The sequence below is a fragment of the Apodemus sylvaticus genome, chromosome 18, assembly GCF_947179515.1.
Source record: "Apodemus sylvaticus chromosome 18, mApoSyl1.1, whole genome shotgun sequence".
Lineage (NCBI taxonomy): Eukaryota > Metazoa > Chordata > Mammalia > Rodentia > Muridae > Apodemus > Apodemus sylvaticus.
The window spans coordinates 56003307-56031168 of record NC_067489.1 but is presented as its reverse complement, the minus strand read 5'-3'; the positions used below and the strand labels follow the sequence as shown (position 1 = coordinate 56031168).

The window sequence follows — 27862 nt, the reverse complement described above, 5'->3', positions numbered from 1 at the left end:
TAATACAGAATGTTATAGAAGAGGTATAGAAGATGTAGTTCGTGCTGGGGTACTCTATGCCTATATATCTATTGATGCAGCATTAGGTAATATTTTCTTTAAATTCAAAATAAAACAATTTTGCTTCACATCATATTACTGAAAATGCTGTAAAATATTTTAGAACAGAAATGCTAAGATAAATATTATCAATTATTTATTTACAACAAATACATGCAATATGTGTTTGTATATTTAATTATTAACAGTCAGCATAATTTTCCCCCATTCGCAAAACATCAAGACTTTTAAATGTGGTGTGCTTGTCTTTGTCTTTGGAATAAGAACCCTGTGTCTGATAGTTCAAAATAGGATAAACTAAAGAGAAGATAAATGAACTGCTTCATTTTAAGTGGTTCGTATTGTGTGGTAGGTGGGATAGAAGGATTGTATAATCTACGAATGGTTTCGATACCAGTAAAAAAAAAAATCATTGTTCTGCGTTTAAAATATAAACAGGAAAACAGCATTAGTCTTTCACATAAGCTTAACTTTGGGACCTCCTAAACCTTGGAGGAAAGTAGGGCATAAACCAATGGTAACACTATCAATTTGTGTAATACCGATGATTGAAAATACATTTGAGTCTCCCAGCAGATAAAGGTGTGAACTTCTCTATACATCACCTTAATGGTAGTATTTTCCTCAACGTGACGTGGCACAGTCTTTTCATATTTCATGAGTTCTATTTGCCTGACTTCAAAATGCAAAATGTGCTAGTGAACAGTGCCTTAATATTCATGGGGTTTATAGATGGCTTTGACAGTTGTCAACTAGAGAAACGGCTTCATCAGTAAGGAATCTGACTTATGATTTCCGGCACACATAAAATCATGTAGTCATTCACATATGCATTTTCTCTGAAAGGTATTCTTTGCCTAGTAATCTTTTATTAAAATTATACTGATATAAAATCTCTCATGCACAAGGAAGAATATTTCAAATACTACTTGGCTATACACTTAATATCCAGGAAATTTTGTTAGACTCATATATTTAAAAGTTAACATAATTTACAAATGAAAAATTTGAAAGACACAGTCAAATAAGCACCTTGACACTTCTCAAGAATGTACCCCATCAAAACACTAATCACATTTACATGGGGACAATTTTTATCTTTTACTTGTATATAATTGAAACATATTTAATTGCTTAGTTTAGGACATAATATTATAACTTGGTTGTGAGCCGTCTCTCTAGTGCTAAGACAAAAGATTAAAGCAGTTCTCTTCATTTGAAAAAGTTTACACTCTCTTTCTTAGGTATTTTTAAAACATTTTATTTATGGAACTACAAAATGAGCTGAAATTCACTGGTGCAAGACATTGCTAAAAATCGGGAAGGGAGATAACATTTGAAATGTAAATAAATAAAATAACCAATATAAAAAAGAGTTGCTTGCAGAATGCAAAAAAAAAAATCTTAAAAGTCTTATATTTTTCCATTCAGTGGTAGTAATTAATTAATATTAACTATATTTTATACAAACACGTATACTATTTGATAATTTAGTATAAGCGCTGCTTAAATATACTAACCTTAAATTGTATGCGTAGAGAGAGTCAGGTTATAATTATTGTGTGGTTAAATATAACAGCTTTTGACCCTTACCGAGCTTGAGTCAGGTTTCTAAGCACTTTATGAATATTATCTCAATCAACTAGTCACCATAATCAACCAGTTCTGTAACTGGAATAAATTAAATAACCTGCTCTAAATTTCAGCATCAGTAATGGTTGAAAACTGTTGAGGAGCTCGGTCCCGGCACTCTACAGCCTGATGTCCAATAGCACCCTGAACTCTCAGCGTGTGACCCTCAATGAGAACCTAGGCAACAGACCCACGCCTATTTCTATGATTCGCAACATTCAACTCATTTCTATTCTTCAATAATGAAAATGTGCCTGGAAATATATTTTGTTGTGATTTAATTCTCTCAAATTAGAAGCTAATTCGTATATTTTGAATTCTACTTTTCTTTAAAAAAAAAATTCCTCTGAGTTTTAAGCAACGAAGTGATGGTGGCATCTCAGAGAAGGGTGAGAATTACAGTAATGATTTCAGTGAACGGTATATACCTATTTCCTGGAATTTTGCGGTTAGATTTACATTCATAAGAATACAAAATCCTACTGAGTATATGAAGTACAAGGGCATATTCCAGCATTTCGGAGGCAGGCGGTATCTTCATAACTTCATGTTTAACATTACTTACATATGAATGCCAGGCTGTCTAGACATACACAGCCAGGGCCAGGTCTAAACCAAGCAAGCAAGCAAACAAACACAACTATCAAGGGAAACTAGTTTTCTAACACTTCTCCGGGTAAATGTTTGTAGAGGGCCCCAAGTGTCAATGCGGTGAGTTAGCATGGCTTCATTTATTTTCTTTGTATTTGCAACTGTTTTTTTTTTAAAAAATACCAATGAACTTAATTTTTGAGATTGGAGACAAGAGAACTCTGAGTCACAAGAGGACACAGTTGTCCTTGTCCTCGGCACTTCCCTACTTAGTCATTCCTCCATATCTCTATCCCATCACTTTGGACAATCTTTCTAGAAACATCTGATTTCTCCAGTCCCCATTGTCTGCCTCTGCCCTACCTACCAATTCCCAGGAAGTCTACAGCAGGAGTAGCATTTCCTCACCAGGAAACAAATGCTTTCCTAGGCCTCTGGTCTCACCCCTGCTATTATACAGTCAAAAAAGAAAAGAATGACTATTACAAATTTCTTTATTAAATCACAGGACTAAAAAAGTAGCACACAGGAAAACTTGTAGTCCCAGCACTTGTGAGGTTGAGATGGGAATCAACAATTTAAGGGCAGCCTTAGATACAGACTAAGTTCTAAGCTAGCCTGAGCTAAATGAGAATAAAAAATTAAAATAATCATAGGACTACTTAGTCATCTTCTCTTATAATTAGGGAAATGGGGGCAGTGCATTTTGCAAGTTGAGAAAGCCTTTAAAGCTAGCAGGGTCCTTTTTTATCTGAGAGTTTTCGTATTATCTAGAAAGGACAGCTCTTACTTCCTTTAGGATGGACTGTAGGTAATGAGATTTTAGTAAACCTGATAAAAATTTTTAAGCCATTTCCGAGCCTGGCAGGGGCCTAGGAACTCTACCTAAAGCCTCGATCTGATTTTATAGATTATTGACTGCCGTAGTTTTTTGTTTTTGTTTTTTTTTTTTTTAATTAAAGGGGAAGTATACTTCGTACCGCCTACCCGCAACACCTTCCATCTTTAAAACACACATAACTGCCTAAGTCACAGTCAGGGGGAACAGGTAGGCTTTGATACTGAGGCACTTTAAAAAGCCAACAGCATGAGCAACTTCAGAAGCCACAGTTTGGGGAAGTACTCTAACCACGCTTTTTCATGACTGAGATCCAATCTCTCTTCACCCTCCTCTGGATCTTTCTCTGTCAGGTCCTCAGATTAGATGGCAGACATGCCAGCAACGGTGACTCACACCACCTTCACGAAGTCGTTATCCCCAGGCCTGGACTCTTTGATTATCGTGGCTTCCCCTCGGGCACTGATTAAGCCTCTGGGTCTTCTCCGGCTGTTGCAGTTGTCGTCTACCGGCATGGCTTTCTTACTAGTGGTCTATATGGGTGCCTGGATGGGCCCCATGGGAAGCTGGTGCCTTTTCTCATGGTGTTTCAGCTTCGCCATGACACTGATCGTCCTGGCGGTGGAGTTGGCTGGACTCCAGAGACGCTTGCCCCTGTCCTGGCAGGATTTCCCCATCACCTGTGCCTGCTATGCTGTACTCTTCTGCCTGTCCTCGTCCGTCATCTACCCTATTACCTATGTGCGCTTCATGTCTCACGATCACGTCAGAAATTATGCTGTCTGCGCCATTATCTTCTCGTGCATCTCTTGTGTGTCTTATGCGACAGAAGTGACCTGGACTCATTCAAGGCCTGGAGATATCGCTGGCTACATGGCTTCTACAACTGGGATGCTCAAGGTTTTCGAGTCCTTCGTAGCTTGCATCATCTTTCTCTTCCTCAACAACCCACAACTGTATAGGCAGGAACCTGCCCTGGAGTGGTGCCTGGCCGTGTACATCATATGTTTCATCCTGACTGTGGTGGTGATTCTGCTCTACCTGGGGAAATGCACCAGCATCCTGCCCATCCCAGTCCCCACCTTCTTGACCGGCATGAGTTTCCTGTGTGTCCTCTTGTACACCACCGTCATCGTCCTCTGGCCTCTGTACAAGTTTAATGAAGGGTTTCATGGTGTGCCCCATCGAGACATGGATTCGAGCTGCAATTATAAACATGCCCACTCCGTGTGTGCCTGGGACCGCCAGCTGGCAGTGACATTCTTGACTGGAGTCAACCTGCTGGCATATACTGCTGACTTCATGAACTCTAGCTAGCGGGTGTATCTTCACAAAAGGAATCCCTTCCCTTGTCATGTCCCTACTGCAGCAATTTCGTTTTCCTTGCTATCTTTTCCTGCCCCCTTTGCTATAGACCTGACTTGTTCTCCCTCCAGCTTTCCTCCTTCCCCTTCCCTTGTTAGTTTGTTTTCCTTCACAGCCTGTTTTGCCCCTGAGCTGTGTCTTCTATATTTTTCTGTTAGTTTATCATCTTTTTACTTCCTGGAAACTTCTACTTCTTTCCTGGGTTAGCACTCATACTTCTTACTGATTTATCGACTACTCACTACTCGCACCCCTAAAGGTGTGGGCTGCACACACCCCAGGCTCCTCTGCTGCTCGCCGTGCGGTGAGCCTGAGAAGAAGCTTCTTGTCAAACGGTTATGAAATGCTATTTTAAATTTCTGAGTTTCATATTTAAGCACTGTTATTTGTATGTGATATGTGTCATGTTGCCTCAGTTTCCTTAACTTTTATTTCTAAGCCAAAACATTATTACTTGTCGGTTTCTATCTGAAATTACACTTTGCTTGACAAAATACCAATGGATGGCTTTGATCTCAGATCTAATATTCTATGTCTTATTGATCCCACATATGCAATACTAAAACATATTTTACTTCATATGCTCAACTTCATATGCCAAAAAAGTCTTAATACATATCAAATTTGTTATTATAAAAATTCAAATTATAACAACCATTCAATTTATGTAAACACAAAGCTGATAAGAACTTCTACTAAAAAAACCTATAAAATCCTGACTTAAGAAACCGAGTGTTTTATTATGTTGTTGCATGCAGTTTGAATGTATAAGAAAAACACAACCCTGTATACAGGGCATCACTGTGGTAGGGGTTTCATTGTACTGTTTTTTACCTATATTAATATTTCCACCGATTACTGAGCTTTATTTTCTATAACTAATGAAGCCACAGTTATAATACACAATTTAATAATTAAGATTCTATATATTATGCAGCTATTTTCAGACATATTTTTCTCACATAGCTTCGAAAATAAAATGTTAAAATGATTTGCAACAAGATTACATTAGCAAACACACAGACCCACATTCTCAAATGTAGGAAGCATGTTTTCCATAACTTTCACATGGAAAATATATTAATTTTAACTTCTAATTGATGATCTTTCCCAAAGATAGCACTTAGAACTATTTATTACAGTTAGATATATCTTCTTAACTTTCAAGATGGGGAGAAAAACTCAAAGCATTTAATTGTTAGTTAATATTAATTTGGGAGAGAAAATACAACTCTAGCTTGGACATTCTTATTTTTTTTAAAGATTTATTTATTATTATATGTAAGTAAACTGTATCTGTCTTTAGACAAACCAGAAGAGGGTGTTAGATCTCAATACAGATGGTTGTGAGCCACCATGTGGTTGCTGGGATTTCAGCTCAGGACCTCTTACACAAGGAACCATCTCTCCGAGAGTCCCTAGCTTGGACATTCTTAGGTATACCACAAAACTGTAAAGCAACTCTAGGGAAGACTTAAAAATAACTGTGGCTCAGTCGTTAAAGGCTAGGCTCACAACCATAAAATACTGTGAGTTATCTGATAAGTCTACCACAGATCTGTCTCCAAACAAAATAGAGATTTTGTAGGTGACTCAAAACAGTTTGAATGGGACAGAATATGATTTAATTTATAATTTGAGATGCATGGCCTTGGTTTTGATTGCAAAAACGGGAAAGTTATTGAGTGTGCCAAGAAGAACACTTACAAACATTCAGACAGAATATTTTTAAAAACTAGGCTGTGAATTTGTCTGTTTTCTTAGAACATTAATGAGTATGTTAACAACTGTCACAGCAGGATAACTCCTACCCCCAAGGAGCTTCTCAAACAGAGTCACTCAGAAGGAATCTTGGGAAATAGGAGACTTCCAAGGGCAGCACTGCTTAGTAAGTTTGTGAGAAGACTGTGAGAAGTGGGAAGGGTAAAAGGCCCTTGGAGACTCAGAGAGAAAATGCAGAGGATAAATACCCCAGTTGTCAATGGCTTTATTCTAAAGTAACCTCACACCTCACGGAGGTGTTAATTTGTGTGTGTGCCTTTGCTGTGACAGAGTTATATTTAGATCTTCAGAATACATCTTACTATGAATTTTATTTTTTTTATTCGATATATTTTTTATTTACATTTCAAATGATTTCCCCTTTTCTAGCCCCCACTCCCCGAAAGTCCCATAAGCCCCCTTCTCTCCCCAGTCCTCCCACCCACCCCTTCCCACTTCCCCGTTCTGGTTTTGCCAACTGCTTCACTGAGTCTTTCCAGAACAAGGGGCCACTCCTCCTTTCTTCTTGTACTCAGGATTTTAAATGTTAAAATATATTCTCATAGCAAATACATTTGATTAAATGAGTCAACAGTGTATCAGTATATAGATAAAACTTCTTTTTGAAATACTAATTTAGTCAATCTTAATGGGTAACATTCTAGGAAGAGGCATTCAGACCTACTCTCCTGATGGCTAAAATTCATGGTTTTTTGGTTTTGTTTTGTTTCTGTTATTTTGTTTTTTTTATAATGCAGTGCATGATGGGATTGAGGATTAAATGGGAAGCAGTGAACGAGGTCTTCAGAAAAACATCATCCACAGAATCTAGATAAGGAAAGACCCCCATTTTATCATAATGTCCATTATAAATTCCTTCCCAGAAAAATAACTTGTGAAAATATTTCAAAGGTGTTTCTCTAAATAGAACTTTCTCAAATATGTTCATCAGTTTATAATGGCTCCCCAACATGACATTAGCACTTCCACTTTATATATGAGGAAGCAGAGGCAGGGAGACTGAGGCTGAGGGGTCTATGGTTAAGTTTAGAAGAGCTACGGTTGCAATTACATGCAGTCCTTCCTGCTTCAAAGAATCATTAGGAGAAGCAAATTGTCAGTCCTTTTATTGATTCACAAGTGACATCATTCTAAAAGAATTGCTTGTCATGTGACATCATCATATGGTGTAACTGACCATATGGGTGGTATAGTTCCCATTCCCCTCCAATTACATTCTTTACAAAATAATGTATAAGGGGATTATTAGCCAACCCCCCCCCCAAAAAAAAAAACAAGTGCAGAATACCCAAGGAGAAATCTACAGAACACAAAACGGTCAACAAGATGAAGTGCACAAGTGAGGACTCCTCAGTTATCCTTGGGAGGAAGAAGAAAGCTATCTTAAGTAGGGAGGGAGGGCAGGACCTCGAAGGGAAACTGGACTTGGGGTTGGGGGGAAGTCAGGGGTGGGAGAAGTGGAACCTGATTTAGTATTGAGTGAGGGGGAAAAAGACTGAAGCCCTGAGGGCCAGCAGACAGAATGGAAACAGGCAACCAGGGAGATAGAAAGTTGGGAGGGACCCTCCGGAATGCACCAGAGACATGAAAGGTGAGAGACTCTCAGGACTCAAGGGGACAGACCTCAGATGAACTGCCCAACAGTAGGGAGAGGGAACTTATAGAGCCCACCTCCAGCAGGAAGACAGGGCTTCAAATGAGGGAGAGGGGGACCATCCTACAGTCACAACTATGAGCCATAAGTGTTCCTGTCTGAAAAATAATTACAGGGATGGAGATGAGGAGGAGCATGAGAAAAAGAAGGTCCAGTGATAGACCTAAAGTGAGATCCAGCTCAAGGGAGGTCTAAGGCCTAAGCTATGTCTGGTACTTTGAAACATGCACTTTTACAAATATAAACATTCAGGAGATATGGTAGGCATAGCTTATTAAAGATGGCTGCAAATATATTACCATTTCCATGAGAAGAAAGCAGCATGCCTTAAATTTGATTCTATTGCTAGCTGCTTAGATCAGTATAATATGGTAGAAATTATGAAATACTTAGTGTAGTTTAAAAAGAACGTGCCGTGGGCCTCTATCTAATGAAACATATTTAAGTAAGCTTACCTTTATGAAATTTATATACTACAGGGAAGCTAAGACTGACCTGCTAGAAGATCAATTAGAAAGACTACAGAGGGACCAAGGAGAACTAAATTATACATCAAACTGAAGCTTTATGATTATTATTTTGTTCTAAATGTTATTATTTGCCTTAAGTATACACTCATAAATAACAAGATGAATTTGATTATTTACTAATAATGGGCAATTTACGTGTTTAATTTGATGTTTACAAAGTAATTGATATCTTAGGCTCACTGAGGATTATGATCCTTTACCAGAGAACTTAAACGATCTTAAGCTCAGGTATTTGTATTTGAAATAGTGACAAAATAATAACACATGTCCTAAACGTTTATTTGAATGACTGAAAAAAATCTTCTTGAGCTACAAAACTGGATGCATTATTCTTATTTATATAAAATTACATGATCTATAAAACTATCTTTTATCATTTAAAATATAAATAAAGAAAATATCTAATTAAAGAAGAGAAAAATTAAAAAATTCTTTGTTCAATTTAATGTAGTCAGTAGGTAAATATCAATATTTGTTGAAGGAAAATATTTTAAATTTCTCATAATGCATAAGTGCCTATTAAACAATTCTAATAAAAATATGACTACTTAAAATAATAATTGTATTCATGTATTTATATTTATTATATAGTCATCTACTTGTATTTACATACTTTATACTGAATAATAAGCTCATTCTTGTTCTAAGAATGTACAATAGATTAAATATAAAATTTAAAGTTAACATTTCTTATTCCTTTATCAAAATACTAATTACTACATTTTTATACCAATGGCTGATTATACTATACACTGTCAATATCATCCTACGAGTGTTTAATAACAAAATCATTATTGATACTGAATTTTTATTTCCATACTGAGGTGGTGGTTTAAAAATGGACTTCATAGAGTCAAGTGTGTGAATGCTTGGCTCATAGGGAGTGGCACTGTTAAGAGGTGTAGCCTTATTGGAGTGGATGTGGCCTTGATGGAGTAAGTGTGTCACTATGGAAGTGTACTTTAAGGTCTCATATATGATAAAGCCATGCCTAGTCCTACTCTTGTTCTGCTGCTGCAGACCAAGTTGCAGTTCCTTCTCCATCACTTTGACTGCCTGCATGTCACAATGTCTCCCTCCATGATGATGTATCACTAATTCTCTGAAACTGTATGTCAGCCCCAAATTAAATGTTTTCTTTCATAAAAGCTGCCATGATCAAAATGTTTCTTCACAGCAATAGAACCCTCACCAAGACACGCATTTTTATTTCAAATTTCCTTAAAATTTTTATTTGCTTATTCTTTACTACATTTCCTTAAAGTTAAATATGTCTTGTGTATAGTTGCACTAAGCTCTTTTATTGTATGTAGTTTCATTTATTTGCAAACTTACCTTAAAAATATTCATGATGAGATTTCAAGATAAAAAGGACACATTCCTATCTTTTAAAATTATACATAAGCTTGAGTACTTGTTTCATAAATAGAGTGAATGAATATTGGTAAGATATAAATAAAGCTGAATAATATTATTTTGGTTGAGGTTAATTTTTTAAGACAGGTTTTCTCTGTGCAACCATGGCTAACCTAGAACATACCTTGTAGACCAGGATAGCACTATCTCACACAGCTCCATTGCATTTGTCTTCACAGTGCTATAAAGATATGAAACAACTTTACCCACCAGTGTATTGATCCCTTTGACAAGAACTTAAACATTCATGGTTTTGTAGAATATATAAATATATATGTATAGAGAAGTGAAGAAAGCTCATGATGATGTCTTAAAGGGGAAATGAGAGTAAGAACTGTAATAATAATAGTTCTTAGAAAGTAAAGTAGGAACTTCTATGGTCACCAGATAAGAATCCTTGAAATTTAAGAAAAAAATGTTTCAACCAAATAGGAACTATCAATAATTAAATTTCATAAAACAATTCCCTCAAAAATCTGCAGTAATATTATAAAGGGGAAAGTTATATATAAGAAGTGTATAATTAAAATTTTGTTGATTTAGCATATAATTTCAAGCTCAATTAAGAATCTTGTTATACAGCTATGTATATGATCTTCAAAAACTATTTTATGGCTGTTCTTATAGATAAAAGAAACAGTAATTATCAAGTATTTTATTTATGTCCTTATTCAGTTACTTGAACAACAAAAAGGAATGTGTGTGTATATGTGTGTTGGGGGGGGGAGAAGGAAGGACAAAGGAATAAAAGAAGAAATGGTTGAATTTCTTTATAAAGAATAAAAATGAGAGTTAGAAACGTTCTTCTAGCTGGGCGTGGTGGCGCACGCCTGTAATCCCAGCACTTGGGAGGCAGAGGCAGGCAGATTTCTGAGTTCAAGGCCAGCCTGGTCTACAGAGTGAGTTCCAGGACAGCCAGGGCTACACAGAGAAACCCTATCTCGGAAAAAAAAAAAAAAAGAAACGTTCTTCAAGCCTGGTCAGACTTTATCCAGGTCAGTCAACAAAAAATGTGTTAATTGTATATATTGGATATTAGCCCTCTACCAGATGTAGGATTGATCTTATCCCAATCTGTAGCTTGCTAGTTTGTCCTATTAACAGTAATCTTTGCCTTACAGAAACTTTGCAATTTTCTGAGGTCCCATTTGTCTATTGCTGATCTTAGAGCATAAGCCATTGGTGTTCTGTTCATGAAATTTTCCCCTATGCCCATGTGTTTGAGGCTCTTCCCCACTTTCTCTTCTATTACATTCAGTGTATCTGGTTTTATGTGGAGGTCCTTGATCTACAAGGACTTGAGCTTTGTAAAAGGGGATAAGAATGGATCGATTTGCATTCTTATACATTTTTAATCAAGACCATTTATTGAAAATGTTCTTTTTCCACTGAATGGTTTTTAACACCTTGGTCAAAGATCAAGTGACCATAGGTGTGTGGGTTCATTTCTGTGTCTTCAGTTCTATTACATTGCTCTACCTGCCTGTCACTGTACCAATACCATGCAGTTTTTATCACTATTGCTCTGTAGTAGAGCTTGAGGTCAGAGATGGTGATTCTACCAGAAGTTATTTTATTGTTGAGAATAGTTTTTGCTATTCTGGGTTTTATTATTCTAGATAAATTTGAAAATTGCTTTTTCTAACTCTATAAAGAATTGAGTTGGAATTTTGATGAGGATTGCATTGAATCTGTAGATTGTTTTCAGCAAGAAGGCCATTGTTTTAATTTATTTTTTATAGAATACCATCTTCATTTACATTGCCAATGGTAACACCTTTCCCGATATTCCCCCTCCCCTAAGGTCCCCAACCCTTCCCCCTCCTCTTTCCCCTTGCCTCCATGTATATGCCCCTCCTCCCAACATACTCCTACTTCCCTCCCCTCAGTTTTCCTTTGTTGGGGCCTCTGTTGAGCCTTTACCTGACCAAGAACCATTCCTCCCACTGATGCCCAACAAGGCCTTCCTCTGCCGCAATTTTGGCTGGAACCATGTGTGCCGCTTGGTTGATGGTTCAGTCCCTGGGAGTCTTGGGGCATCTGGGTGGCCAAAATCATTGTTCTTCCCATGGGGCTGTAAACCCCTTCAGCTCCTCTGGACCATCCTCTAGCTCCTCAATTGGGGACCCTATGCCCAGTCCAATAGTTGGTTATTAGCATCTGCCTCTGTATTTGTAAGGCTCTGGCAGGGCCCCTCTGGAGACAACCATGGCATGCTCCTTTTGGTATACACTTCTTATTGTCCATAGTAGTGTCAGGGTTTGTGGACTGTTTAAAGGATGAATCCCCAGGTAGGGCAGTCTCTGGTGGAAGAAGGCCATTTTTTATTATACTAATCCTGCCAATCCATGAGCATTGGAGATCTTTCCATTTTCTGAGATCTTCCTCAAATTTTTCTTCAGAGACTTGAAGTTCTTGTCATATAGATCTTTCACTTGCTTGGTTAAAGTCACACCAAGATATTTTATATTATTTGTGACTATTGTGAAGGGTGTCATTTCCCTAATTTCTTTCTCAGGCTGTTTATCTTTTGAGTAGAGGAAGACAACTGATTTGTTTGAGTTAATTTTATATCCAGCCACTTCACTGAAGTTGTTTATTAGCTTTAGGAGTTCTGTGGTGGAATTTTTTGATCACTTAAGTATATTACTATATCATCTGCAAATATGTTCAACATCTTTAGTCAACAGGGAAATGCAAATCAAAACTACCCAAAAATTTTACCTCCACACCAGTCAGAATGGGTAAGATCAAAAGCTCAGGTAACAGCAGATGCTGGTGAGGATATGGAGAAAGAGGAAGACTCTTCCATTGTTGCTGGGATTGCAAGCTGATACAACCACTATGGAAACCAGTATGGCTCAATTTTCTGGCTCAGAAAATTGGACAGAGAACTACCTAAGGACCTGGATTTTCTACTCCTGGGTATATACCCAAAAGATACTGCAATGTATAACAAGGACGCATGCTCCACTCAGTTCACAACAGCCTTATTTATAATAGCCAGAAGCTGGAAAGAACTCAGATGTCATTCAACAGAGGGATGGATACGTAAAATTTGGTACATTTACACAATGGAATGCTACTCAGTTATTAAAACCAATGGCTCCATGAAATTCTTAGGTAAATGTATGGGACTAAAAAATATCATCCTGAGTGAGGTAACCCAATAACAAAAGAACACCCATTGAATGCACTCACTGATATTAGCCCAGAAGCTAGGAATAGCCAAGATATAATTCACAGACCACATAAGGCACAAGAAGAAGAAAGACCAAAGTGTGGAGGCTTGGGTTCTTCTTGGAATGAGGAATAAAATACTCATGAGAGGACATAAAGAGATATAGAGAAAATGTGTGGAGCAGATACTGAAGGAAAGGCCATCCAGAGATAGCCCCACCTGGGGATCCATCCCATATACAGTCACTAAACCCAGAAACTCTTGTGGATGCCAAGAAACACTTGCTGACAGACACCTGATATAGCAGTCTCCTGAGAGACTCTGACAGAGCCTGACCAGTACAGAGGCAGGTGTTCGCAGCCAACCATTGGACTTAACATGGGGTCCCCAATGAAGGAGCTAAAGAGTTTTACGAACCCATAGGAAGAACAAGAATATCAACTATCCAGAACCACCTCCCCCCCCACCCCCGCCAGAGCTCCCAGGGACTCAATCACCAATCAAAGAGTACTCATGGAGGGACCCATGACTCCAGCTGCATGTGTATCAGAGGATGGCCTTATCAGGAATCAATGGGAAGAGAGGCCCAGTGTAGGAGAATTCCAGGGCAGAGAGGTGGGTGTGGATGGGTGGGTAGGGGAGCAGTCTCATAGAAGCTGAAGGAGGGCCATGGGATAGGGGAGTTCTGGAAGAGAAACCAAGGAAAGGGATAATATTTGAAATGTAAATAAAATATCCAATAAAAGAAAAGTGTGATTCAGAAAAAAAAAAAGAAAAGTAATGTGTTTAAAGACTTGGATTCCTCTAAATACACAGAGATCTGCACATGAACTTCATTTGCACACTTATCAACATTTCACAGTATAAAAGACATTGTAAGAAGTACTTATAGGGTTGCAGTGGTGATTCAGTAGCTAAGAAAAACTACAGCACTTTTTCAGTGGATTGGAATCACAGGACCCACTAGAGTGAACAACTGCTAGGAACTCTATCCCTAGTGAATCCTTCTGGTCTCCTTGGATACTGCAATCAAATGCAAACTATCCACCACTCCACACATATACAACTAATTAAAAAATATAAATAAAATTTTCTCCACAAGCCACTTATACTTTTAAAATGTTTAAAAGAGGAATATTTTATAGAACACAGGATAAGCTAAGAAAGAAACCTCCCACAAAGTTTACTGAACACATGAAGAAAATGAGTCAGAAAAATTTCCCTACAATCAGTTGTGAGACTAGAACATTTCTGCATGAATACAAACACTTCCTAGAAGTTTATAGCAATTTTAAGTCTATTAATGAGAGCTCATGATTGTTGCCTGACTGAATCCTGTCTTTTTTATATTTATTTACTCTACCAAATATGACTATGGTAATCTTGCCATTAATCAAATAGATCCTGTGGTCTCATATTTTAAGACTTTCTAAAGAGATCTTTTATTTAATTCTTCTAAAATAAAGAAAGACATTTTTGACTACTGAAGCAATGACACTAATCACTGTACACATAAGCCTGCCTCCCTACAAGTCCTTCGACCCACTTCCCTTTCTTTAATTTACCCAGCAGCTGTCAGTCTTACCACACCACGCTCTGGGTAGCTCGGTATTGGATCTCTGAGAAAGGTGCATTGAAGTAGCTGCTCTTGAATCTAATTTTTCTATCCAGCTTTACTTTGTATTACCTTGAACAGACACCGTCTCATTCTCTCTAAAGGTATGTGCCATGGAGACACAGAAAGAGGTACTGGAGCCTAGAGCATTCATTAATGTGGAAATAGGGTAAACATTTATTATATCAGAAATAGCAGACTGCACACCACTGACCAAACAACGGATGTGTCAAAATGATGCATTACTTGATTTTTGCCTCACTCTCCTCTCCCCTTTCTACCTGCAGACAAACATGGACATGGCTTTTCAAAAGTAAAATAAAACTGGAAGCAGATTAAATGATACCAGAGCTCCCTGAAGATGTAGTAAAACTAAACCGGTGTAGGTCATTAGTATTCTTGTTTATTTTTAGTAGTCAATATCGTTAGCTGCTAGTAGAAAAACAAATTCACTGGGAAATCTGGGTGCCATGGTAAAGGGAAGACTGTGTGAATGGAGTTTAGTATTTGAAGAAACAACACATTCATCAGTTACAATACATATAAAAGTATGATCAACGTATTAAAAGAATTTTCTACAGACATGAAAGATTTAGAATGTGTAAAGTGGAGTGGAAGGTGATTTTTATTGGGATTGTATTCCTATAAGTACATATTTGAATGAGGGAAGGATGACTAACAATGTTTTCCAAATGAGCATAAAACAGATATATTCTGCTATTACTCTTCATGTCCAGAGCATTCCCTCAGAACCTAGAAGCAGTTTTATTAATAAAACTGGTAACTCCTCTACAAGCCTCACTAAGACAAGAACTTTGTTCCTCTCTCTCTACTTACGAAATGCCAGTGTTTATAAAAAGCAAAAAGTATTTTAGATTGTGGCAAGTTATGTAGACGATTCAATGGACATAAGTGTTTGAAATACCAGCATAGCAAAGTGGAAGTGAGGTTGGAAGAGAAAGATTAATGGAGTAGAATATTTGGAACCAAGAATAATAGACTCATTCTAATACTCTATCACTGTATGGCTTTAACACTCTATCAACTTCAACTATCACTCAATCATAAAAAATGATGTTATAATCCAAGTATCAAAACTAAAAATGAACCCATCAACCTCTCAGAATTATTTTAAGAAAATCTGTATATATGAAATATATGTGTGTATATATACATAGTCATAAAAATCATAAATACATATATAATCATACATACATACACATATATACATATATATTTTTATTTATTTATCAGAATACTCTATTATATTAGTTTGTAGGCCTACAATTTTTTTATGTTAAATTATGTTTCTATTTCTGCAACACTTCAGCAACATTTGTAAACTTAGTTTATTGACTGAATTGCATGTTAATATGACAGTATTCACAGAAGGCTATAATCATAAGGGCTATATAGATTCAGTGATTCCTTCAGGTACTGTAGATATTAGCTGCACCATTGTGTGCACAGTCCAACAATGCTTGGACTAAATGCAGTGTGTGAACTATTATATAAAATGTGAAATGAAAGATTTTCACAAACTATAACCGAACTTTAACATAATTCAATTTGGAATAATAAAGCATCTAAATCAACTGTCTCCTGTAAATTTGGGGAAGGGGGTTGTCACAATACCAGACGGCATCCGTACAGGACCCTGCCAAGCTCTCTCTGCATGCAGGGCAGAATGCTCCAATTTACATTCTTCGAAAAAGGACAGCTCAACCAAATTTGATGTATTTTGGCTGACAATTTGTATGCTTAGTCTCTGCCCAACATACTTTACTCTGAACGAGCCAAGCTATAAAGCCTAGAATTATGGTTTATAATAGGAAGCTTGATAGAGCTGTTCACACTGATATTGCACCCGCTGTAACAGAGCATAATTTGTATTTTAAAGAGATGGGAGTGTTCCTCATGGCTAAAAAAAGAATATTAGACTTTACAATGATTATTTCTAAAGACTCATCTTTTCTACAACTCTGTATATGCTAGAGTACTTTAGACTATTTCATCATATATGTCCCTCCCTCCCTCCCCACTTGTGATTCCTTTCTGCTCCCCCCTCCCCGAAGTGGGACTGAGGAGTCCTTACTTGGACACTTCAGCTTGTTGACCTTTTTGAGTCCTTTAAATTGTATCTTGGGTACACTGTACTTTTTTGGCTAACATCCACATATCAGTGAGTACATACTATGCATGTTCTTTTGTATCTGAGTTACCTCACTCAGGATGATAATTTCTAGTTCCATCCATTTGCCTGCAAAACTCAGGATGTCCTCATTCTTAATAGCCGAAGAGTATTCCATTGTGTGAATGAACCACATTTTCTGTATCCATTCTTCTGTTGTGGGACATCTGGGTTGATTCCAGTTTCTCGCTGGCACAAGGAAGGCCACTATGAACATCATGGAACCCTGTGGCATGGTGGGGCATCTTTTGGCTGTATTCCCAAGAGTGGTATTGCTGGGTCTTCAGCTGGATCTATTTCCAGTTTTCTGAGTAACCTCTAGATTGGTTTCCAGAGTGGTTGCACCAGTTTGCAATCCTAGCAGCAATGGAGGAGAGTTCCTCTTGCTCTACATCCTAGTCAACATGTGCTGTCACCTGAAGTTTTGATCTTAGCCATTCTGATTGGTGTACGCTGGAATCTCAGGGTCGTTTTGATTTGCATTTCTCTAATCACTAAGTACTTTCAACTTTTGTTTAGGTGTTTCTCAGTCATTTGAGATTCCTCTGTTGTGAATTCTTGGTTTAGTTTTGCACCCCATTTTTTGATTTGATTGCTTAATTTTTTGGTGGTTAGCTTCTTGAATTCTCTATATATTTTGGATGTTAGCCCTGGATTGGATGAATTCTCAATACTAAGTTTCAGAGGCTTTAGTTTTGAAATTTCTTGACAGTAATTTACATTAAAAGCAGTTTCAGGATCTTTGTGAAGGCAGATGCAATATATTTTAACAGGTTCAGGTAATGTTCAGGAAAGCAAATGCTGTCTTGCTATTACAATTTGCATTCTGATATATATCGAAAACTTATAAAAATTAACGGGAAAATTATTAAGGTGAAGGAGAGATGCAGCTCTTCTCTTGAAAGCAGCTCCTTTTGTGCCTGTAGTACTGGAATGAGTAGCTTGGGGATGCCTGACACTAATTCTTTTCTAAAGGGGATACTGAAAAAAGACAGGAACACATGTTCTTGGCAGCTAAACAAAAGGCTTTATAGTAACTCAGGCTTTATCCACTGCGAGCCAACTTATTGAGTTAAATTAATATTAAAATTCTCTCTTGAGTTTTAGGGGAAAAGACTGTAGATACTGACAAAATAGTCCATATATGTCAAAAATGTAATAGTATTTTCTCTATATGTACCTGGGTACACACACACACACACACACACACAGACATAAGTGTTTGTTTCTGTATACATATGTATATATGTTTGTATGTATGTGTGTCTGTATGTATATGTAGTACAAATATAATCACATGTGTATGTTCATGTAGCTGAGCATGCACAAGGTAAGATTTTTCATGGTGAACATGTACTCCAGTAAACAGATGAAAGACCTGTTTAAATGTTATATTTTGAACATTTATAAAACATTTCTTCAATAAAACTAATATAATCACATCATTACTAGGAATACTATGCTAAGAATATTCTTAAATGTATGTAGGCAAAATATCAGCGTATTTGGTCTCATTGAGAAATAAAGACACGATTCTAGAACATGGAACGCTTGCTCTGATGTGGGAAATACTCAGGGATTCTTTATGCGGTAGCTGACAGCTTATCCAGAGCTGCTCCACGGCAATCGTTTCTCATGACTATTCCCATTGTACGCGTTAGTGTGTTTGACTCAAGAAGCTTAGCATTTAGTCTCAAAAATAATTATTTTTAAGAGAAAACTTTTATTTTTGATGGATTGAACTTAACATGAAAAGTGCCCCATTCTATGTAAGTAACTGTAATACATCACAACCTGGATGAGAAGTGTACAGAAGTGTTTTCAAAGACTAGAAGCTGAGAAGTCCAACTTTGAAGCCATTATCTGGCTGAGGTTTTGGAATAGTTCTTAGATGGGAGATTTCTGCTTATCTTTTCCTAGGAGCAGGGCAATATGATAACGTCATCAGTCAGATTTCATCCTTGTCTTCTAAAGATTCCACTTCCAAAATAATCACTGCTGGAGAGAAAGGTTCCACATATAATGGCAGCATTGATATTTAGTCTCTGGCACAAAACAGTCAGGTGTAATGAAACGGATAGTAATTACTCAGGACTTACTCATAGTGGTCAACTTATGAAATTCCAACCTAATAAGTAGGAGTCTTGAATAAGCTCTTATGACTTTAGCCCTTATAGAAATATGAATCACCTGGCTAAGCAATATAGTGACACACAACCAACTCTTACATCGACTTGAAATTAAGATGAGGATAACAGTATACCCAAATATTAGTTAATCTTATGGGAACTGTTAGTAATGTATACATTGATATGTATCCAGTGGCTGTTTCTGAAGGGTCCTCTAAAATAGACAAAACAAACAATACAACTAGGTATCAAAGAAATAGTCCTCACTATCACATATACTGAGTAGCCAAACCTCATTGCAGTTGTATTTCTCTTTCAAATGTAGGCAAGAAATGCACAATAAGGCACAAGTTACATGAAAGCTTCTCTAAGCAAGGTGGATATTATGGATGGACCTTGAAGTAGCTACCATAATCATGAATTTTGAATACTCAGTCCTCACCTCTTCTCAGCCTAGAGGAGATTTATGATGTGCAGCATCCTTTGCAGAAGCAAGTATAAGGGTGGAACTTTACCCCTGGTACCTGCTATCTCTGACTGGCTTTCTGTGCTTACACATTCTGAGGATGTGAACAAACCAAGTCCTTGAGCCATTCCTAAATGCCTTTCCTGGAATAACAGACTGTGACCCATAGAAGCCAGAGACTAGAATAAATCCATCCCTGAAGTTGAATTCTGCCCTGGTGCCCTAATGTCACTTTGTTGCCCCTCCCACTGTCTGTATTTCCAACAGTTTTTATTAGAGCAAAAACTTTCTTCCCAGACAATTATAGGACATTATGAGAAAGAGGGAAATTTTGAATTTCAATGTATATGACACATACAAAAAAAATCAGGATTTTTTTCCTTAAATTGAGACTAGAGATTATAGTTTCTATCTAGAAATCAAAATTAGAAGTTTGGGAAGTCAGTGGAGCTAATCTGCAAGTGACTTAAACAAGTGGGCAGGGAATGTAAGGAAGCCTGAAAGTCCTTGCCCGTTGGTTGCTTTCTATGAGCTGAGGCTCTGAGGAGTGGTGGCAGCCAGAGACCGCCTCCAGGTAATCTTGCTAGCAGGATCTCAGTGTAGACGTATTGTGTGAACACAGCACTGCTGTCACATGTCCTTCCCAGGTTGCTCCTTGGTTTAGATTTTTCATGAGCAGATATTAAATTCAATTCTAGCCCACCCAAATTTCATTAAGCCTAGAGGAAAATGGACACAGTGAAATTGAATTCATCAATGTCAGCACAAAAAATAGTTGTCAATTTATTATAATGAAATAGCAACTAAGCAAGTCTAGTACTGTATTCTGAATGAAGCATTTGCTCCCCATCGCAGCATTTAGAAAACCAAGCCATATATCTCGTGGAAATATTGCTTAGTGATGATAGTTCCAAACAAAATGTTTTTGAGGTTATTTTAATTGTAAGATTTAACTGAAGAATTCGCTTTTAAAACAAAGACACAGTCATTTTGCACAGAATGTTTTTCTCTCTGATTTGCATACTTCAGTTTATATTTTATGTACAATATTGGCCTATGCCATCATGTAACAAAGTACATTTAAGCAAAAACCTTGCAGTCAATATTTTATATATCTATAATATTTTTGATATATGCCAGTCCCATGATAATGTTTAATGTATAGGTCACTTATCTTATTAATCATTTTACTAATATAAAACTTTTTTTGTTACTTTTCACACACACACATACAAAAACACAGACACACACACACACATACAAAAACACAGACACACACACACACACACAAACACAGACACAAATACATTTATTTTTTGGCTGACAACCTGGAATGGATAACAAATTATGAACCATCCTGGGAACAGGCTTAATCTCCAGTCTCAGAAGTCATAAACTCAGAAGTCATAGGGAGAAGTGAAGCTGTCCCTATCAGTGGGGTCCAATGATCTGTCCCCTCTCTTTGTCAGGCTGTAGCTGACCCGGTCATTTCTCTTCTTTGCTTAGATCTCCTGATACACGAGATATCGTAAGTGCATTTTCTCTGTCATATATAAAAATATACAGTATCTTGGCAGACACCCTAGTCTTCCAGCTCTTACAAGCTCTTCCCCCATTTTCTCCAGTGTTCCCCAAGTTTCAGTGTTGCAGCTGTGTTCTGTGTTGTGGATCTCTCACCTGGCAATAGGCATTTCATGTGCAGTTGTTCTCTGCATTTTGACCAGTTTTTTTCTAATATTTGGCTGTTAGAAAATAAAGCCTTTTTGATGAAAGGTAGGAGCTACACTTTCATGTTGATATAAAGAAAGCTATTTAAAATGCATTTTTGAAATAAAACTGGTGTAAGAAATTGTTAGTCATAGGTTCTCCGGGAGATCTGTGACTTCACTAACCATAGGCATTTGGCTAGGTGTTTTTTTTTTTTTTTTTTTTTTTTTTTTTTTACTGTATCAGTCATAACTTCCCTCCTGTTGAGCAGGCTCAATTCCAATTAGACAACTGTTGGTTATTGCTATGATGTAAGGGTTACTTTCCTGCCTTTGGAGAAGGTTGTATAAGATTTGTTTAAATATTGTGTTTGTGTACACAGATGCATAGATTCTTAGATAGATGATAGATAGATAGATAGATAGATAGATAGATAGATCGATAGAGGAATGGTGGATGGATGGATGAATGAATAGTCAGACAGATACATAGATATATAGATTCATAAATACATAGATACATAGGTGATACATAGATATATACATTAGTACATAGCAGATACATATGTAGATGATAGGTAGGTAGATACATACATACATACATACACACATACATACATACATACAGAAAGACAGACAGACAGACATAGATGATAGATTATAGATAGTTACATTGATAAATACATTAATAGATACATAGGTAGATGAAACATAGATAGATACATAGATAGATAGATAGATAGATAGATAGATAGATAGATAGATAGATAAACATTGTGTTCTACTTTATATCACTTTATATATTCTAGCAGCTCTTTATAATTCTCCCACCCTGGGATGTTTTCCATATAGTTTCTTAGCAAACATAACTACCTGACTTACTTTCATAGTTTCTGCAACCTTTATTTGATTTAATAGCTTTTCTTTGACCAAGCAGTTATTTTGTTTTATGGGAAATGATAATCATATTTAGCACCTTTCTCTCTTATTTTCCTAGACTATATGATGCATGCTTCTTTGTCTTAAAAGGAGAAATTTAGAAGATAGTGCTCAGCATTTGTTTCCATTCCTTTCTCCCTCATAATTCACTATTTATGAGTTCTATCTGCAATGTAACTGAAATCTTCTACTGTAATACACACACACACAAACACACATTCATGTTTATGATAGTGAGTACATGTATGTACATGAGCAGTGTGTGTGTGCATATATATATATATATATATATATATATATATATATATATATATATATATATATAATTTTGCTATTCTATTTCTTTGCAAAGTAACTCTCCATCTAGATGATCTTCTGCAACAAAGTACATTTCAGAGTTACCTGGGGAAAAAGTAGAAGAATACCTTAGGAGAAAAGTCCTTTGGGATAAAAAAGGGGACTCCTCCTCACGAAACACTGCACCATAGAACACTGGATTTCCCTTTTATTCTAGTAGACCAAAGAGGAAGCAGTTGTGGTCCAAGCTGAATTTCATCTCTTCTTGTTTACTTCTTAAATTAATATGTTGCCTATATTAGGATGGTGTTTGGTCTAAATGTAGGGACAATAAATAGTCGTAGTTAACATGAAAGGAAATGTACATGCATGTATGCATGGAGAATGATTATCTAATACCAAGGGATCAGTTATTTCACTAGCTTGTGATGAAATATTTATTTCTATTTCAATGCATTTATTTACTTGTCTCTTGTATCATATTTATACACACGTGTGTGCATGTATATACATATGTATTTATATGCATGTATGAGTACATATATGTATATTGTGTGTTTGTGCATGTGTATGTGAGCACATGTGGAGTAAATGTATCACAAAGTAGGTGTGATTATCAGATGACATTAGATTTCTATCATTCTTTCTACTAGTGGGGTCCAGAGATTGTACTCTAGGCCTCACACTTGGTAAGAACTACACACACCTTCTAATGAACTTCATTGGCCTTATTTCTTACATAAACACATACCCTCTCACACACACACAAACACACACACACACACACACACACATGAACACACACATACACACACATATTCATATAGACTCACACATACACTACAATTTCTCAGAAATTTATGAAGATACTTCTACTCTTTATTTAATTTTTGTTATAATTAATGTTCTCATGTTCTCTATATTTTGTCCTTTAACTCTATTATCTATGTATTAAATATGAAGTTAATATCATTAATGAGCTGACTCTATACTTTTAAAGTTAGTCATAAAGTTTTATATCTTTTTTAAAATGATAATTATGTTATCAAATAATAAATTTGCGTGCTCTATCCTGAGAAAGAATACTACTCTAGATAGTACCATAATTTATTTTAGAGCATTAAACACAAAAATTTGCAAACTTTCTGCTTCTGAAAGCATTGACCCTGTCAACTTTTGCCGTGTACGTTAACATTAACAGAAGTGATAGGGAAGGGTCATCAATGCCTCTTAGTTTGCACTTAGAGATGATCAAAATGTCCTCTAGTAGGGGAGTAGCATGTATAACAGAGAAGTGCTTTACATTTAAAAATATCCTAGGAGAATGGGTTGTGAATGGTTTTAAACACAATGAAGAATGAGTTATGGCTCTGTGGAACCTTATTTAAACATGATCCAATACTTATGTGGTACTATGTATATTACATTTTAAATAATAAAGAAGACCTTTGTCGTATTCTGTAGGCTGCCTATTTGCCATCCATTCTCAGTCTGGAAGAGTGCTGACTCTCTATCCTTTCGTATAGAACAGTAACAGTGTCTTTTAACAAATTGCTCAATGCCACAGGACCAGCAAAGTAGCCCAAATGTGAACCAAACTCATCGTTTCTATATAAAAGGTTTAAAAGTTAGCAATTTACCAAACACATTTATTTTTACCAGGTAATAGAATGCTTTCTTGTTATATTTTATAAAAGTATTTATTTTTTTCCTGATATTCCCTAAGTTTGCTACCTCAGACATACATGCTTAATCACTCACTTGATTAAAAATTCACATAAAAAAAAAGAAATGTCACATGAGAGGTTGGTTTTGAAGTAAAGACTGGAAACAAATTCTGCAAGCAATAAATAACATAGTGCAGTTACATTCAGCCAGACATCCAAACTACGTTTCAACAAGGAATGCTGCACATTTTAAAAAGTGCAGTCCTAGGCGATAACCACATGTTTTCATTCGAGTGAAATCAATTGGCCTTTTAGCCTGCTCTGCATGAGGCAGTGGAGATGTATATGAAGAAGGGAAAACGGGAGCTTGCCTGGGTTTTGAGTCCCCTGCCAAACCCCAGTATCGGAGAAAGCGTGAATGACCCTCCCTGCCAGGCCTCATAATTCATCTCTGCCTCTCCTTTCAGCTTCCATTGCGGCCAGGGAGAAACCATGTGAAATTTAATAAGCAGAATAAAAGTTATTTTCCCTGTCTGTATAGATTTTGGCAAAGTGCCTCTCTAAGAGTTTTCTAATATTGAGTGCCCTGTAATATCAAAAGCCTGCCCAGCAATTGTTGGCCCTAGAATAAACAGACAAGGTACTTCAGCTGCCAGGACTTCTTCTCTTTCCCCACTGATGTGAAGTCCTTTTATGCATCTTAGCACCTTTAGTCCCAGGGACCTCTCCAGCAGGATGATAATGTAGCTGAGCAGACATGGACATTAGGACAGACACGAATACTTCCCTTCACTTTGTCCACTGAATTTTCTGGCTTCACTTTTTCCGGGGAGCTTTCTGAATCTAGAAAGAAAGACGATTTCTCAAAGATAGCTTTTACATTGTTTCCATATAGTTTGTTCCATTGGCCTTATGAAATTAAACACACACAGACACAGACACACACACACACACAGACACACACACACACACACACAATTAGCTAAATAATAATAGGAGGGTTTCTAAAATTATTTTATTTTGTTTTGCTTTTTTAATAATTCTTATTTTTGATGCTAAATATTGAACTTGGAAATGTAGATGAGCTTCTGTAGGTAATACACCACTGAGCTTCCTTCCCATGCTAATTTATATGTACATATACACACACATACACACACACATACACACACACACATACACACACACACACACGGTAGAATAATAGAGATTATTTTCCCCAAAACTGACTTACAGCTTGTGTTGTTTGTCTTAAAACACATAGTTTTCTTTTATCTTCAAAATGTAACTGTTTCAGAAAAAAAGTAATTTGAAAACACCTCTGCTCCAATTAAACAAGAAAAGCTTCTTGTTTTGTCATTAGAGAGAATTGTTTATTGACCCAAAATGGCTACTTAAAGCACATGCTCCAATTTATTCTGTTCTTTTGAAAGCTGCAAGGCAGTACATGAATCTCTTTTGTATCTCTCCAGGGAGGTCTAGGAAGGAAGCTCACCTGACAGTGATGTTAGCTTTACTTTTCAAGTAAAAAATCTAAGCTGCATATAAGTTTTAGCGTCTTAACTTTTACTCTCTTTGGATTAACCAAAGTTTGTTTTGAATATGTGGCTGCACACTATAATTGGACATAATAGATTCTGTAATCGGTTAGTTATGAATCTATGATTAATTTTATATACTGCAAGCAAAGCATTCAGTAACCCCTTGGGCTAATTTTGTTGCTGTCAATCATCCCCCCACCCCTTGCTTGCTTGAGGAAGGCCTGATGCTTGAGCCATTTGACCTTTAGGTTGCCTACCAAGCTGAAGGAATTTTGGTGCGAATTGTAACTGATGACTCATTAGTGTGAGCTTGAAATCTTTTAAACCAGAACAAAAACTTTGTGAAAATATATCCTAGATTACAGCCAGTGGAAACATTTTTTCCATGAGTACAGAGATTTCTTGTTGTATACATTTGCTTCATGTAAGACTGTGAATAGAGTTATTGGTGAGTAGGTTTATAAATTCACTGGGCAATTTTCATCTCGATGACTCAGTGTTTGAAATTAAGAAAGCCCTTGGTCTAAAGAAGGCTCAGTGCCCCAGTATAGGAGAATTCCAGACAAAGTAGCAGGAGTGAGTGGGTTGGTGAGCAGAGGGAGGGGGTATGGGATAGGGGGCTTCAGAGGGGAAACCAGGAAAGGGATAACATTTGAAATGTAAATAAAGAAAATATCTAATAAAAGAAAGAAAGAAAAAAGAGAGGTAGCCAAAGGAGAAGAACTTGAATGAGAAAGTTTACAGTTAGATTTGATATTGTCTTCTCTGTGGAAATTGTGGGTGAAATCAATAGCACTGCCAACTTTTGAGTACTTTTAGAAATCAAAAGTCTAGTCTCTCTTCTGCCAATTATGATTAATATAATAGTCATGAAAGAAACCAACAGAAAAGAAAATTTCCCTCATTTAAAGGAGATCATTTCAGCTTCCCATCAGATCTGCAGGTTTTGAATATGTCATGAAACAAAAATTTCAAGATAAGTATGTCATATGATTATTATATTATTGTTGAAGATAGTTTTTGTACTGCTTTATTTATCGCATTGGTCCTCAAGCCTCCTAATGCTTTCACCCTTTAATATCATTAAGCATATTGTACTGACCATAAAATTATTTTCATTGCTATTTTATAACTATAATTTTACTACTGTTATGAATTATAATATAAATATCTGTTTGTTTCAGTTATCTTATGTGGACTCTAAATGGGTCATTACAGTTCAAAGGGGTCATGACCCACACATTGAGAACCACTTATCAATATAATTTTTATATGGTTTCCTCTCCATGTTAATATTTTATAGTCATAAGAATCCAAAGAACTAATTTTTGCTTCTTTTGTCAAGACATTGACAATAAAATGTAATTTGAAATCATATGGCTATGAATCTTTATAGTCATAAGCATTGATATGACACAAAAATCAGTTACATTCTCATGTTAAGCATCAACATATATAGGAAGAACATTTCTTGTACTTTGGATGTTTTGTACCTTTGATGCTGAGCTAGAAGATTCTACAGACTTCTAAGCATTTCTTAATCCCTAACAAAACAGAGAGGAAAGAGCAGATTTAGTTCCTCAAACACACCCAAAGACTCCTTCATCACTTGGATCTCTCCATGAGTGCTATATTTTATTAATCGATTGTTATATAATTCATTAAGATATATTGATATAGCATTGTCTCCAAAGTCCATAGACCTTAGGATAGTAATCTCTATATTCCATGTTTTTGGCCAAATATGTCATGAAGATGCCTTCACCTTTATAGTATTAGATAGAATATTTTAATTACTCTAATAATTTCCTTTGTTTTGATTATTTACATATCCACAATGTAATCTCTGCCTATTACAGTTTCTTTCTGTTACTATAAAAAATGTCCTAAAAGAACATTAGAAGACAGAAAGCTTGTTTTAATTCAGAATTTCAGGTTATAGGCCATTATTACATGATTTCAAAGCATTGGGAACTTGAAGCAGCTAGTCACATCACATCAAGTGCCAAGAGGTACAGATGGGTGCACGCAACTTGAATTCTCTATTCTTATTCAGGAAACCCTTAAACAGAATGGTGTTGACCACAGTAGTCTAGGCCTTCCCTTCACAATTAACATATTTAAGAGAAAACCAAAAGACAGGATTGCAGACCAACCAAAATGTAAATATTGACTCACTGAGACTCTTCCAAGATGATTGTAGGTTCTGTAAAGTTGACTTATTAACAGTTACATCACTCACTGCTGTATTTTGCTCTTTAT

At 36.5% G+C, this 27862-nt stretch overlaps 2 protein-coding genes across 2 annotated transcripts in view; both read left to right on the top strand.

The window, feature by feature from the left end:
- Galntl6 (polypeptide N-acetylgalactosaminyltransferase like 6) overlaps nt 1–27862 on the top strand; it is a 1167009-nt gene that overhangs the window by 223811 nt on the left and 915336 nt on the right. The gene's annotated exons all lie outside the window — the stretch shown is intronic.
- LOC127668754 (myeloid-associated differentiation marker-like) lies at nt 3488–4438 on the top strand. Its single transcript, XM_052162509.1, has one exon. It carries the CDS (start codon nt 3488–3490, stop codon nt 4436–4438), a length of 951 nt encoding a protein of 316 aa, XP_052018469.1.

Coding starts and splice junctions, on each gene's coding strand:
- LOC127668754 (XM_052162509.1), top strand. CDS start 3,488: ATGGCAGACATGCCAGCAACGGTGACTCACACCACCTTCACGAAGTCG.